The following is a 15,468-nucleotide window of genomic DNA, read 5'->3' on the forward strand; positions in this document are numbered from 1 at the left end:
GAACAGACATTTCAAGAAAAAAAACAGGGATAGAGTGGGTAATGAAAAAGGCTAACGCTTTATAATAAGAGTCTTAAATAAACTACTTATAAGACATTAACAAGCTCTAGTAATGTTTTAGTAAGCTGCTTATAAGTACAATAATTAGCATTTGTAAATGTCTTTCAACTGACTTACAAGTTTAAATAAGCGTGACCAAATAGGGGGTGATCTTTACAAGCCATTTATGAATTGCTTGTGGACAGTTACTGCCCTTTGGAAAGGGCAGATTCTGTGTGCAAACATTTTGAAGTTTATTAAAATGTGTTTAGTTCAAAATGTTATAAGGCACTAAGGCCAAATCTGTAAAGGACAGTACGTGTGTCTGTTCTTTCACATTGTTGTTGTGATGTTTTGAAGAGTTGTTATATGCTTGTGGCTTTGGTTAGTGTTATAAAGGTCATTGTTCGTATTCTGTACTTTGTGGTCAACAGCTGAGGAGGCTGCAAAACACTCAAACTGTCAATGAAGGTTCTCGTTCATCCAGGTGGTGAAGTCTGGAGGTGGAGTCTTATCAGCTTGACATGGGAAGTGGTAATATATTTATTAATCCCATACAAGCAATTTATAATTTCTTTTACTAGGATTCACTTTGAGGTATGCAATTAGATCAAACACACGTAACCCTTGTTCTATCCTAGGCACTTTAACATTGGGACTGGGTCATCTAGACCCACTAGACAGTGCTCTGAACCTTTTTTCTTCAATGATTTGTGATCTTCACTGGTGTCCATGGATTACATGAAATCTTTCCACCTTTATCCACCTTTGTCACGGTAGGAATAACACGTCAATGGAAGGGGGGGGTCATCTAAGATAGCACAAGGGTTAAAAAAACAAGAATAGAAATAGAAATAAGCTGGGGGGGGGTTAAACTCTATGAGAAAACATGAATCTATCACATAAAGACAATGTTTAGACTGCTTTTGGCTTCTCAGAATTACGAATACTGTTAATATACTGATTTAACTCAGAAAAGAATACAATGAAACAGGATTTTCTACCAGAGAATTTACGTTTATGAATATGAAATTTGGCCAAAATAAGCAAGAGATTTAAAAGTCAACCAGAGTCCTTTTTTATATTTTTTGACATTAGACATCTTTGATACAAGAAAACCTTTTCAGAATAAAACAAAACAAGAATCATTTTAATCATTAATTAAATTTTCTGCCAAAACACGTTAACTTGAGGACAATACCAGAAGAGACGGAGGACTGTTTCAGGGGAGTTGCAGCAAAAACTACAGAGTGTGTCATTTTTCAATCTAAATCTATTTTGAATAAACATTTTAGCTGGGTAAATTCTGTTAGCAATTTATAAATGGCTTGTAAAGCTCACCCCCTATTTGGTCACACTTTAGATTGGGGGGCTGCAAAACACTCAATAAACTGTTAATAAGAAAACTTAATATATTTATTAATCCCATTCAAGCAATTTATAAATAGCTTTTGAATATAATTAACAAATGTTGATAAATGTCTTTATAAGCAGCTTAATACCACATTACTCATGCTTGTTAATGTCTTGTTATGCAGACGATACTCAGCTCTACATCTCCACCAAGCCAAATTCCTCTCTACCTCCCACTTCCCTCACTGACTGCCTTCTTGCAATAAAATACTGGTTTACTACTAATTTCTTAAAACTAAACAACGATAAAACTGAACTTCTCCTGATCGGCACCAAATCCGTTATAAACAGCTTCCAGAACTTATCAATTCCCTTTGAAAACTCCTCCATTTCCCCCTCCCCTCAGGTTAAGAGTCTGGGTGTCATCCTGGACGGCCCCCTCTCCTTCACTTCTCACATCAATAGCATCACCCGGTCTGCCTATTTCCACCTTCGCAGCATCCGTCGTCTTCGCCCTTCCCTCAGTCCTCATTCCACAGCCGTTCTGGTGTACAGTCTCGTCACTTCCCGCCTTGATTATTGCAACTCCCTTCTTTTTGGTTTACCACAAAAAACTCTACGTAAACTACAGTCTGTTCAGAACTCAGCTGCCAGAATTATCTCTCAAACACCTTCCATCCAACACATCACACCTGTTCTGCAGCAGCTCCATTGGCTACCGATCACACACTGGATTACATACAAAATACTTCTCCTGACCTTTAAATCCATCCACAACCTTGCTCCATCATATCTATCAGATCTTGTTCATGTGGCCGTTCCCACCCGTACCCTCAGATCCTCCTCCTCCCTTCATCTGGATGTCCCCACTGCTCGCCTTGTCACTATGGGGGGCAGAGCATTCAGCTGCTCTGCCCCCCGGCTCTGGAAGTCTCTACCTCCGGACCTCAGAAACATTGGGTCTCTCTCACAATTCACCAAAAAACTAAAAACTCATCTTTTCCAACTTGCCTATTCCCCCTGATAACTTCCTCTTTCTGGCCTATTTATATGTATATTTTATTGTGCATTCGATTGCTTTTATTTTATTTTCACTTTTATGTACGGCGACCTTGGGATCTTTGAAATGCGCCTAACAAATAAAATGTATTATTATTATAAGTAATTTGTTAATGTATTTATAAACAGCTTATTTAAACTTGGAAGTCAGTTGAAAGACATTTACAAATGCTAATTAATGTACTTATAGGCAGCTTACTAAAACATTACTAGTGCTTGTTAATGTCTTATAGTTTATTGAGGACTTTTATTGTAAAGCATTACCATTATTTAGAATTAATATAAAACCTAATTTGGAAATTACAAGAAAACAGGGAAATGTGAATAAAAATTGGAAAGGGGAGAATAAGGTGATGCAGTCAATGTTTCAGTCTGAGGTGGATGAAAATGAGAAACGATCTGTGATAAAACAAATATTAAAGACCAAGACATCAATTGACATAAAAATCAATCAGCTTTACATTGATTTGACTGAAAACGATAATGACTGTCATGTAAAAATGGACTTTTTTAACAAAACAAACAACTTTTTAAAGATTTTAGAAAACTCTAAGATCAAGGAGACTGACCTGTAGTTACTGAAGCAACATTTGTCACCCGTTTTGAAAATTGGGAAAACTTAAGCCTACGGGAAAATGAGTTGTTTTAACCCTTGTTCTATCCTAGGCACTTTAACTTTGGGAGTGGGGTCATCTAGACCCACTAGACAGTGCTCTGAACCTTTTTTCTTCAATGATTTGTGATCTTCACTGGTGTCCATGGATTACATGAAACCTTTCCACCTTTATCCACCTTTGTCATGGTAGGGGGAACATGTCAATGGAAGGGGGGAGGGGGGGTCATCTAAGATAGCACACGGGTTAAGCCTGTTTAAAATGAAAAATAGAGTGATGCCAGAGATTTTACAAAAGCTTTTACTTTCAGTTGTGATGATCAAAATCACAGAAGATTTGACTCAGGTACCCTGTCACTCACACTACTTTAAAACAAATGTGCTTTTCTGTAATTGGTGTAAAACTTTGTAAAAATGTTCAAATATCCTTCGGTTACAAAAAATCTAGACAGATCAAATTTGACTCATGATAAAGGTTAATCGTGTATGTAGCGTTATCAGGCTTTTTCTCCTTTTATTGTGTGGCTGGTAAAGTCAGCATCCAGAAACACAGGGAGAAGTTGGTGGAGAAGAGCCAGACTTTATAGAAAGACGTTTTGCTGTTAGACAAAAATACTTTAAGACTGAAGCTGAGGGTTTCCTGGAAAATGACATTGCACCGGAGGCAGACGGGTAAATTAGGGCTACAATCTTAGTACAGTCTGTCTTGGTCATGCTAGCCTTCCAACAAAGGAAGAGAACTTCTTTAGTTTCAGTTGGTGCCCTTTTGGCCCCGTCCAACAGACGTGGGCCTCCCAGCTCTTTCCAAGGATCACGGTTGTCATTTTCTAAAGCAAAGAAGTTAAACTCCAGACCCTAAGGACTAGAGTCCTGCTGGTTTTCCAGACATTCTGCATGAACTACCGTTGGTTTGGATCAGGCGTGTTTTACTAACAAGGGTGACGTTTTTAGGAAGAGAAGACAGCTTGGTGACAACCTTCAATGAACTTCAGACCTGGAACGTCGGAACATTTTCTGTCTCATATCTACATGGTGGGGGGCCATTGCAAACTTAACCCGCTAACTACTAACTGTATCCCCTTAAACCAGAAGTGTTTCTTGGGGGGGCTCTTTATTTTCCCAGGATTCAACTATTGGACTTTAACCCACAGCCCAAGTGCAGCATCAATCATAGACAAGAGCCACACAAAAATCACATCAAACCAACCATTTTATTGAGGGTTACCATGGTGATACAGGGGTCATTTGTTAAACTGCTAAGTGTTCCAACCAAAGGCTCCAGACGGCTCCAGGTCCGGCCGTCCCCCACTGATCGGCTCAGAGCTAAGTCAAGTTACCTGGACAGCAGCGGTTATCAAGGATTCCTGTCTGACTGTTGCTGCAATTAAGGCAACGTGTGCGGTTGAAACGGTTGCGTCGTCAGAGCGCGGCCATGGCCTCGTGCCGTGGACACCAGCTCACAGTTTGGCCTTGTTCATGCGGCTCATCAGTTTCTCCAGTTTGATTGCAAGGGTCATGTCACCTTTGATTTGCAGTTTTCCAGACATAAAGGCCAGAGTGGGCTTCAGCTTCCCTGAAACAACAGGCAGTCACCACGGTGATGCTCAGAATGCATGGTTGCCATGGCTGCAGCATCAGACCTGCGCTCACCTGCAAACATTTTATTGAAGTCCCCAGAATCCATCTTCATGACAACGTCCGCTTTAAGCGACGGGTCGCCTTTCCCCGCACTGCCAGAGCCACTCTTCAGATCCAGAAACCAGACGCCGGCATGCTCCCCTAAAGAGGATAGACAGGAACGCTTAGGACACGCCCACCAGAGAACTGCCCTTTCCTCACAAGACTGTGGCGGCGGTCTCCACTTCACCTGACAGATCAAACCTGTAGACGCCCTGCGTCGATTTGACGACGTCCTCGCTGAGAACGCCTCTGATGGCATTGAAGGTGCTTTCTATTGGTCCATCGGAGGGGGGCGGGGCTGTCGACAATGGTGGAGGTTTGAAGGCTGGGGTTGCCCCTAGCAACCATGAAAGGCAAGTCACTTTACAGCAGTACTTCTCAATTATTTTTTGCAAGGAAAAAAAAAAAAGTTTCACACCCCCCCCACACACACACAAACACACACACTCGTACGGTGACAATATTATATACAAAATTGTGTAGTTATACCTAAAATTGTATCTTTTAACAAAAGAAAAACTCAATATAAATCCACTTTCATCAAATATTAACTTTATTTAGCCACTGTTCTAGTCTAAAACAGAAAAGAAGCTTAAAGTGCCTGAAATATAAAAAATCTGTCATTCCTAATTTAAACTAGAAACATTTTGACCAACTGAACCATTTGATGCTGAGAAAAATAATTCAATCAATAAATAATATTAAATGTTAATTGATCTGAAACATTAACAGCACCAATATGTTTAACGTTTTTAGTCTGAAGAAATAGATAAAAAACATTGTGTTGATTATTTTTCTAAATGATGGATTATTTATTCATGATGTCATAAAGTGCAGCTGTTTTCCTGCTTTACCTGCTGTCTTTATGTCAAATACTGACACCAACTAAACCACAGGCAGACAAAGAAAACATTGATGGAAAATAAAGATACGTCATCAAAATGTCTACAATAGTTCATAAAGAAGGACATATTTAGAATGAACTGAGGAATCTAAAGACACATGATGATCCTGGTGTTGCGTAATAGGCAGCTCTCTGCGTCTGCTGTTCCACCGGCATCCTGAGCCCACTATCCCTCCCCTCTCCTTCTCACACACGCGTGTGTCAGGAGACAGGAGCAGCTGCAGGGACGGCAGTTCACAGTCTCAGGCTGTTACAAACTCTGTCATATAACAGATAACAGGAAACCAATAGTGGACCAGACTTTTTTCCAAGCACTGAGCCGCTGTCACCACCGCCCCCTGTTAAATTTGCGCCCCGGGCAATTGCCCGTATTACCTGTGCCTAAAACCGTTACTACTGCGCCCCCCCCCTGGCATCGCATTGGTGCACCCCACTATTTGAAAAAGCGTCACATTTCCTTTCAGTGGTCCTCAAAGGCCTCGGCCTCTGGCACGCTGAGCTCCACCCTACAGAACCCCAACAGGACTCACCGTGCTGCTCCATCTGCTGGACCAACACGTCCGGGGTTTCGTCCAGGAAAAAGTCTGGCAGTAGAGGGTGACCTGTGGACCAATCAGAAGCCTCTGTGAGCATCACCTGTGCTGTGCAGCTTCTGCTTAGACAAACCTTCTCACCAGGCTGGACAGCGTACGCCTCAAAGTCCTGGACTCCCTGCTCTCGGAGGACGTCCTCGTCCACCAGGAAGTGACCCGTGTATTCCTTCGGTTTGGACAGGATGGCATAGGCGGCGTCCGCCATGATGTCAGCTTTGCGGCACTGTTTGGCCACGCCTTCTCCACCCAGCATGTCCATGGCGGCTGTCTGGATTGCTAGGATGGACCCCACATGGTTACAGTGTCATGTGACCCGTTCATCACCCTGGAGGGTGGAAGACGCTTCTGTTACCTGTTTTGGGCCAAAGAGCGTTTACAGCAAGCTGACCCCGAAACTCTTCCGCCATTCCCAGGACGCACATGGACATGCCGTACTTAGCCATCGTGTAAGCTAATAAACCCAAAATAAAGGGGGGTTAATGATGTGGGACCCGGAAAGAGGGGGTCCTCTCTGTTTGCCATTTTACCTGTGTGGTTCTTGAACCAGACAGGGTTGAGGTTGAGAGGCGGGGACAGGTTCAGGATGTGAGGACAGCGACTCTTCAGCAGGTGAGGGATGATCAGCTTGGACCTGAAGGACAGGACCGTCTGTCAGGTGACTTCAACAGCTCGCTTTCATGTCACGGAGAAAACGGCGCCGCTGTTACACAGGTGTGATGCTCTGGCAGCTGTGAACATTTTCATCTGCACATGTATGTTCATGACACCTGTTCATCTGCACATGGGGGGAGGGCATGGAGAAAAGGGGGACAGAGTTCTGGAGTGTGGGGGGGCGGGGGGGTTTTGGCCATTTACACACACACTGACAGCGCCACTTGGACTAAGGTAGGGTGAGAACCAAACCTGTGACTTTTCAGTCAGAGGTTGACCGCCCCACGGATGCACCACAGGCACACTAGTTTGATCTGAAGTAAACTGAATCTCAAACAGGGGGGGGGGGGGGGTCCTACAATAATAAAGCTGGATGTCAGTGAGACAGTGGAATTGAACATTGAATTTGATGAATGAATGTTGGCACAACAGCAGAGCCTTGAGGCACACCTCACATGATGGGAGGGGGCTGAAGGCTTTGAGCTGGATGAACTGAGGGGGGAGTGGGTGATTCCAAAGGAAGAAAAGCAATAAAAACAGGGAGCGATGGAGAGATCAAGTACATCCAGGATGAAGAGTTCATGGGAATCAGTGGGGTAGAAAGTTGAGGCCGGAACACCAACGTTGATCATGGGTGTGGGGGGGGTGCTGAGAGGGGACCACTCTTCCAGGTACTTTGGAAATTGTACATAGAAGTAGGAGAAAGGTGTTTCATACGTCAGGTATGTTCCTCTCAGGTTGATCCCAAGCATCAGGTCAACCTTTTTCATTGGGGTCTCCAGAGTTCCCGTCAGGCTGATGGCGCTGGCGTTGTTCACCAGGATGTCAATACCTGCCGTCACAAACAACACCTGCCATGACGTCACCATGACAGCAGACCACCTCAGTGTAGTCTGACCACAAAGGAGCCGTCGCGCCTCCATGGGACGAAACGCTTACCTCCAAAGGTGTCGATGGCTTTCTGAACAGCTGTTCCAATTTGCTGCTCATCTCTGATGTCAACGATGCATGGTAGCGCCTTCCCCCCCGCTGCCTCCACTGAACACAGTTAGAAAACCGTTATTGGAGGCAAAAGCAGGAACCGGCTTGACCGAGTCCATTTCAAGACCCAACGGCCTTTAGCACAGTCCTGGTCAGAGATGCAGTAAAACACTTGTTTTGTTTGGGGGGTGGGGTTTTGTGGACAGGTGTCTTTCTATGGATAACCAGTTCAAACAGGTGACATTTATACAGGTAACCAGTGGAGGACCCGAGGATCCTCTACAGAAGAAGTTACAGGTCTGTGAGAGACAGAAATCTAGCTTTTTTTGTAGATGAACAAATACTTATTTTCCACTATAATTTACAAATATTTTCTTTTCTATTTTGCCTCTCATAGTTGAGGTTTACCTATAATGGAAATTACAGGCCTCTCTCATCTTTTGAAGTCAGAGAACAATTGGTACTTTCTTTCCCCATTGTAACATGGTACTTCCTGTCTTTACGATAGGATTGAAAATGATACAGACTTTCTCACTGTCCTCCCTTCATCAGCTTTATTTCACCCCAAAACAGGCTCATAAATCTGATCCACATTTGTCAAATAGAAATGTGGGTTTCTTCCTATACTGTACTTGGTCATCACAGAAGGGATCTTTTCTGTTTCACCGCCTTTTCTTTCTGAATTTTACTTGATAAGTAACTTTACAAAATATGATAAACCACAAAAAGTCAGATGAAGTGTAAAGATAAAAGTGACAAATGTGGATCAGATCAGTCCCGACAGAGAGTGCACTGATGTTTAGTGCAAGTGGGATTCCATCCAACCTCTGAACGAACCGCTAAGCTAACCACTGAAAAACACCCTAAACCCAACCTTGAACCAAGCGCTGAACCAATACTCTGGTTATTGTTGAGCTACACGTCTACTTGAAGACGGAGCAACTATCTGCGTTTAGCCAGTTAGCAGGAAGTCATACTGGGTCCAGTTCTCAGATGCAGTTGACGGTCGTACATCACACAGCAGGTTGCAGACCCCACGACCCAAACAGAGAGGCTGTTAACTCACCTTCCTCAGCAGCGGTGTAGATGGTGCCCGGCAGCTTTGGGTGCTGTTCGGCTGTCTTTGCAGCAATCACGACATTGGCGCCGTCTCTGGCAGCTTTCAAAGCAATAGCTTTTCCAATTCCACGGCTCGCGCCCGTGATGAAGAGCGTGCAGCCAGCTAGCTTCCTGAACAGGAACTACAGTTAGCTTCAAAAGCCTCATTAGCATCTTTTTTTAAATCAATGGCTGAACTTAACAGAACATGGCTTCATACAGAACAGAAAAGAATAAAAAATATTTATCTACATTATACATGGTGTAATATGTGCAACAATCAGACAAATGCGCAACAATCAGACAAATGCGCAACAATCAGACAACTGCACAACATTTGGACAACTGCACAATAATCAGACCGATGTGCAACAATCAGACTAATGTGCAACAATCAGACAAATGTGCAACATTTAGACAAATGTGCAACAATCAGACAAATGCTCAACAATCAGACTAATGTGCAACAATCAGACAAATGCAAAACCATCAGACAAATGCGCAACAATCAGACAAATGTGCAACAATCAGACAAATGTGCAACCATCAGACAAATGCGCAACCATGAGACAAATGCGCAACCATCAGACAAATGTGCAACCATCAGACTAATGCGCAACAATCAGACTAATGCGCAACAATCATACAAATGCACAACGATCAGACAAATGCGCAACGATTAGACAAATGCGCAACATTTAGACAAATGCGCAACATTTAGACAAATGCACATTTGGACAAATGCACAACAATCAGACCGATGTGCAACAATCAGACAAATGTGCAACAATCAGACAAATGTGCAACAATCAGACAAATGCGCAACAATCAGACTAATGTGCAACAATCAGAAAAATGAACCAACCATCAGACAAATGCGCAACAATCAGACAAATGTGCAACAATCAGACAAATGTGCAACAATCAGACAAATGTGCAAAAATCAGACAAATGCGCAACAATCAGACTAATGTGCATCAATCAGAAAAATGAACCAACCATCAGACAAATGCACAACAATCAGACAAATGCGCAACCATCAGACAAATGCGCAACAATCAGACCGATGTGCAACCATCAGACTAATGCGCAACATTTAGACAAATGTGCAACAATCAGACAAATGCACAACATTTGGACAAATGCACAACATTCGGACAAATGCACAACAATCAGACCGATGTGCAACAATCAGACCGATGTGCAACAATCAGACTAATGTGCAACAATCAGACAAATGTGCAACATTTAGACAAATGTGCAACAATCAGACAAATGCTCAACAATCAGACAAATGCACAACCATCAGACAAATGCGCAACAATCAGACAAATGTGCAACAATCAGACTAATGTGCAACAATCAGACAAATGCACAACCATCAGACAAATGGGCAAGGATCAAAGCAAAGATGTGCAGGATACCAGAGGCTTGTGGTGTAAAGATGGCATTCAGTACAATGACAGTTGTTGGGAAGAAACCGTCTCTGACTTGGTCTGCTCAGAGGCAGCAGACTGAAAAAGTGGCGCCGGGCTGAGAACTGTCCTTCAGAATGGTTCTAGCTCTGTTGAGGCAGCAGGAGCTAGTGCAGGCAGAGGACAGACGGTGATTTTCTGTACAGTGTCGGTCTCCGTCTGTCTGCGTCTGTGCAGCTGAAGCGCCAAAGGGACATGTAACCCAGGTGTTGTCTACTGGCTTTGTTTTGCCTGCCTTGCCCCTGTATTTTTCTCCTTCCTGGTCACTCTGTATTTCCCGCGGCGGTGACGTCATTTGGTCACATGGGGCGGTCGGCCAATCACGAGCGTTTATTCCGTGACGTCACAGCATCACGTGACACGGCGCAGCCAATCACAAACGCATATAAGGGTACAGGAAGTCAGCAGTGTTAGATGCAGTGGGAGGCCAGATGAGACAAGGCACAGGTATGATTTAAGTTAGTTTCCTACTTTACTGCTCTATTTTCACTGGATGTTTATTGTGATGCATGGTATGTCACAGGGGCCCTCTATCCAGTTCAAAACAAAGAGCATTTGGAAGTGATTTTTGGCGGAAATTGGTGAGTCAATAGTTTGTTATGCTAATGTAGCTTAGCCACTGTCACTCATTAACATGGAAGCTACTAGCATGGCTTTTCATCAAGCTTTCTGCCTGTTTCAACCTAAACCTGAAAAGGGGTACGTACCCATATGTAAAGAATGTGTTGAATTAGTTATATTGTCAGACTAGTTAGTATTCAGAGATTATTTAACTTAATGTTAATTTGTTTAAATTAAACTTAATAATAACTATTTCTTTTAAAAGGCTGCTAGAAGTTGAAGCTGGGGTAACTATGGTGCTCTGGGGTTCTGTCCTCTTTCTCATCTACTTCTACCCTTCCTCTCTTCTCTATTCTTGATCATTATTTATCATTTAGTTCTCCATGCCTCTGTTTGGTGCAGTGCGATTCATGTATTGTCCCTCTTTTCCTCTCCCCTCCTGGGGAGTGGGAGTGCTTCCAGACTCCTGTTGGCTCATCCGTGCTCCTGTTCCTACACCTGGCTGTGGATCCTGCCTCTGGCTCATCTCTGGCTCGTCTCTGCTCTGTGCCTGACCGAGTACCTCGTCTCTGCTCCTGCTCCTACACCTGGCTTTGGTTCCTGTCTCCGGCTCGACTCGCGCCTTTGACTGTCCCGATAACCACGGCTGGATGAAGCTCGTCTGCTGGACTTTTATATATGTAGTTGTAGATTTAGATAAGTTAATTCTTCTCTAAGATTTCTGGTAAATCGCCTGTCCGTCCTGGGGGAGGATCCCTCCTTCATGTGGACACCCCTGAGGTTTCTTCCGGAATCCGTTTTTTTTGGGAGTTTTTCCTTACCGTGAAGGGGGGTCTAAGGGCAGGGATGCCAGTATAGCTTAGTCAGTTTGTTAGTTCATTTTAGTATTTTTCTATTGAACTCTTTGTATTCGTGATCCTTTTGAGTTCATGTTTTACTTCGAAGCCCATCGAGACGACTGTTGTTGTGATTTTGGGCTGTACAAATACAATTGAATTGAATTGAGTGATGTATTTGCTATTGCTAATTTAATGTTTGGAATTGAATGTGGTGCAATTAGTACTATATTTTTATGAATTGTGTGCACACTGGATTATGTTAACTGGCAAGGGAATGGGGTTTTTTTCTGCTTGTTGATGTGAAGAAAACATAGATTTAATTGAGACTCTGGTCCCGTTACCCAGGCCAGGTCCATGATGGCGAGCTAGACCCTGGAACCTGAACCATCAGAAAAGCCGCATCCTCCCGCCAAGCCGGTAGGGGGCTCCTAGTAGCCCAGTTGAAAACAAAGACCTCTGACCCAGCTTATGCCCACACCATCGCTTTAATGAACTATATTCATACAAACTAAATTCACGCTTCCCAGTGCACTTACCTTCCTCTGAACTGTGGGCGGGTTGGTTTTTCTTTGTGTTTTTGTTTCTATGGTGCAACTAAAAGTTGCTGGACTCGAGGACACCCTACAACAGTCATGCCTTTGTAAATGTGAAACATTTTGAAGTACTTTTGTGTCTATCTGAATGGCCATTCATTGTTTCTCTTCATTATTGTCTATCACTGTAAATAAATTGCCCCACACCAAACAACAACTTCAGTTTCCTGCCATTCCCTCAGAGAGTCGAATTTCAGTCTTCTGGTCATTAGCCCATTTAGTTCTTTTCCTTTTTTGTGTGTGTGACACAGTTGCTACAGAGATGACTAGGAGGTCCTTGATCCAGGAGCAGGTGGGCGGAGGGAGCCCCCGGTTGGTTGAGGATCAGAGCGTCTTGTATTATTGTGGTGAATTTGGAGCTTTCGTCAACAGATTAGCAATCGCAGCCAGAAGAAGCAAACACACAACAACACAAAAACATAAACCCAACAATGCAGGGCTTGTAAGGTTAGATTGAGCAGCTAAGGAAAATAAAGCCAAATAAAACTAAAATTCAATAAAAACAAAAATATCTTTACGCTGTGTTTAAGGGTCAAATAAACCAATTTATTACCCACGTATTCAGCAGCGGTCTAACTACGGGCAGTTGCCCGGGGCACCAATTCAAAGGGGACACCGGCTCAGCGCTTGGAGGAAAAAGATGGTTTGGTGTTGCGATTTTCTATTTTCTGTTACATCATAATGTTTGTACCCGCCTGAAACCAGCGATCGGCGGCCTGAGCGCGTTTCTGTCGGCTGAAAAGGCGCCGCAAAGGTGTGTGAAAAAAAATGGAGGGGTGGAGGTCAGAATCTGCTTTACAAAATATTTTAAAAATCGGTCGTTCTAGTGGGGCTGCACTGTGGTGCAGTGGTTAGCACTCTTGCCTCACAGCAAGAATAGCCCAGGTTCAAGTCCCGGCTGCATGGAGTTAGCATGTTCTCAGGGTTTTCTCAGACTTCCTCCCACCGTCCAAAAACATGCTTCATAGGCTCATTTACTCTAAATTGTCCCTAGGTGTGCACGTGAGAGTGCATGAGTGTGTGATTGTGGCCCCGAGACAGACTGGCGACCTATCCAGGATGACCCCGCCTTCGCCCACGAGCAGCCGGGATAGGCTCCAGCAGCCCAGTGACCCAGAAAGGGACAAACGGAAGAAGGTGAATGAATAAATGAATCAGTGATTCTGTAACCTACATTTTATAATAGAATGCAGAATTTTAAATACCTTTGTTAATTTTTGTGTAAAATGGCCAAATAAAAATGGGGAACACAAAACGATGAGGTCACCAAGGGGAAAATTGGTTTAGTTGACGCTTTTGGTGGGAGGTTTATCGGCAAGCGCCAAAACACCGTAGAGACGGACAAAAAAAATGTCAACGCCATTTAGAAAAAAAAAAAAGAAGAGAAGCGAGATTAGAAAAAGGGTTTGTCCTCATGGGGATGGATGCATGTTTCCTGCTCACCGCCATGGCGACGCCAAAAACTTTTGTTTTGTGGTCGATGACTAAAACTGAAGAGGGCCTTAATGTTGCTGCTGACATCATTGTTTGTTTATTAAGCTCTTATTTGATCTCAAACGTTCATGTTGTAACATTAATGATAACGCTCAGACGCCATGACTGGTGTGTTCATACATGTGGAATGAGCTGTGGTGCTGAAGATGGAGAAGAAGAAGGAAGAGGAAGAGGAGAAGGAAGAGTTCTAAAACTCTGAACCAGTTAAGTCAACATTTGAAGTTAAGGTGGGTTCATTTGCAGCCTGCGTGTACGAAGTAGTTTTTCATTTCTTTGCATCACGTTCTATAATTAGTTACTAGAATTTTCATAAATCTGTAGTTTAAAGGTGAATCTTTACTATTTACTACAACTCTATAGTGACAAAACCTCAGTAGATCAGTCCTCACTAGAAATGTGTCAATCATAGGACTGAAAACAGCAACAAGGAGCGGATTTCACTGCGGCGAAGTTAGCTTCAGGTTGGATTCCACAGACATTTAGCGCAGATCCCAGTGAGGTCTCTTAGGGACCGTCAACAAATTAACAAGTGCATGAGATGAAGAAGATTTTAGATCAAACCCAGACCTAAATGCTTTGCAAAAATAAATAAATTACTATAAAACATTTCCTCATGTTTTGTCTAAATAATCGGATTTATTTTGCGCTGAATGTCTGTGGAATCTAACCTGAAGCTAACTTTACCGCAGCTGCTTTCCTTCTCTAAGTACACATCTATACTATACTGTTATGTACTATACTATACTATACTATAGAATATATTATACATAGAGTGTTGGAGTCTCTTGTTTCAGGCTCAGGCTGACATGGACCCAGTCCGAAGTGCAGCTCGGAACACTGATCCAAATGGATCCCGTTCATAAGAACTTTAGAATTTTCCTCAAACAGGAACCTTTCGGCCTCCGTAAACACAGCCAGGAGATTCGGAGAAGTCTGGTTCCGTAGTGGTCCCACTATCCTGGCAGATTTTGAGGACATCGTGCAACAGACGATCGAAACCGAAGCGACCCGAACTGTTCTGACCCGGGTTCTTCTGAACTAGGGTGGAATGACTGAGAGCTCTGCTGGTCCGAAAACTTCACCTCAGAGTTGGAGGCCGAACCGCCCACGAAAACGAACCGGGTCGGCCACAAAGTCCCGCGCACAGTGGTGTCCACGCGCACGAACTTACCCCGTGTTCTGCAGCATGGTGCCTCAGGTGTGCGCGGACAGGTGCGGTCAAAGCGGCAGGCAGTCAGCTTCACGTTCACCTTTCACCCATTTACACAAGCCCCGCCCCGGATGTCCTTCTTCTTCCTTTAGTTTCGGGATGCGATTCCCCACATAACTAGACTCATGTCTGCCCCCTACTGTTCTGGGGTGGAACAGTTAAAACGCTCGAACTGATCCGTGCAGCCTGACCCCGCCCCCTGGCGTTCCATACAGGAAGTACCTCCAAGAAGCCAAAGTCCCGTACAGAGAAATAAACATTTGTTCCGCAGTCGTTGTACTGGTCAGAAGAAACATTCTGGATCTGATGCCTTTTCTAAACATTC

At 43.6% G+C, this 15,468-nt stretch overlaps 1 protein-coding gene and 1 long non-coding RNA gene across 2 annotated transcripts; one reads left to right on the forward strand and one right to left on the reverse strand.

Moving 5' to 3' along the window:
• Positions 1 to 4,256: 4,256 nt before the first annotated feature.
• Positions 4,257 to 15,233, reverse strand: hsdl2 (hydroxysteroid dehydrogenase like 2). The gene is made up of 11 exons (XM_023960707.1): positions 15,105 to 15,233; positions 8,940 to 9,103; positions 7,832 to 7,930; positions 7,610 to 7,724; positions 6,769 to 6,872; positions 6,594 to 6,692; positions 6,323 to 6,517; positions 6,179 to 6,250; positions 4,932 to 5,081; positions 4,715 to 4,843; positions 4,257 to 4,637 (listed from the first exon to the last, which is right to left on the reverse strand). The coding sequence occupies exons 1-11, from the start codon at positions 15,119 to 15,121 to the stop codon at positions 4,522 to 4,524; spliced, it is 1,260 nt and encodes a 419-aa protein (XP_023816475.1). The 5' UTR covers positions 15,122 to 15,233; the 3' UTR covers positions 4,257 to 4,521.
• On the forward strand, positions 10,591 to 12,475 carry LOC105357535. The gene is made up of 3 exons (XR_002288646.1): positions 10,591 to 10,893; positions 10,970 to 11,027; positions 12,192 to 12,475. It is a non-coding gene; the product is annotated as an uncharacterized LOC105357535 (long non-coding RNA).
• Positions 15,234 to 15,468: the final 235 nt, after the last annotated feature.

The sequence above is a fragment of the Oryzias latipes genome, chromosome 12 (assembly GCF_002234675.1).
Source record: "Oryzias latipes chromosome 12, ASM223467v1".
NCBI lineage: Eukaryota > Metazoa > Chordata > Actinopteri > Beloniformes > Adrianichthyidae > Oryzias > Oryzias latipes.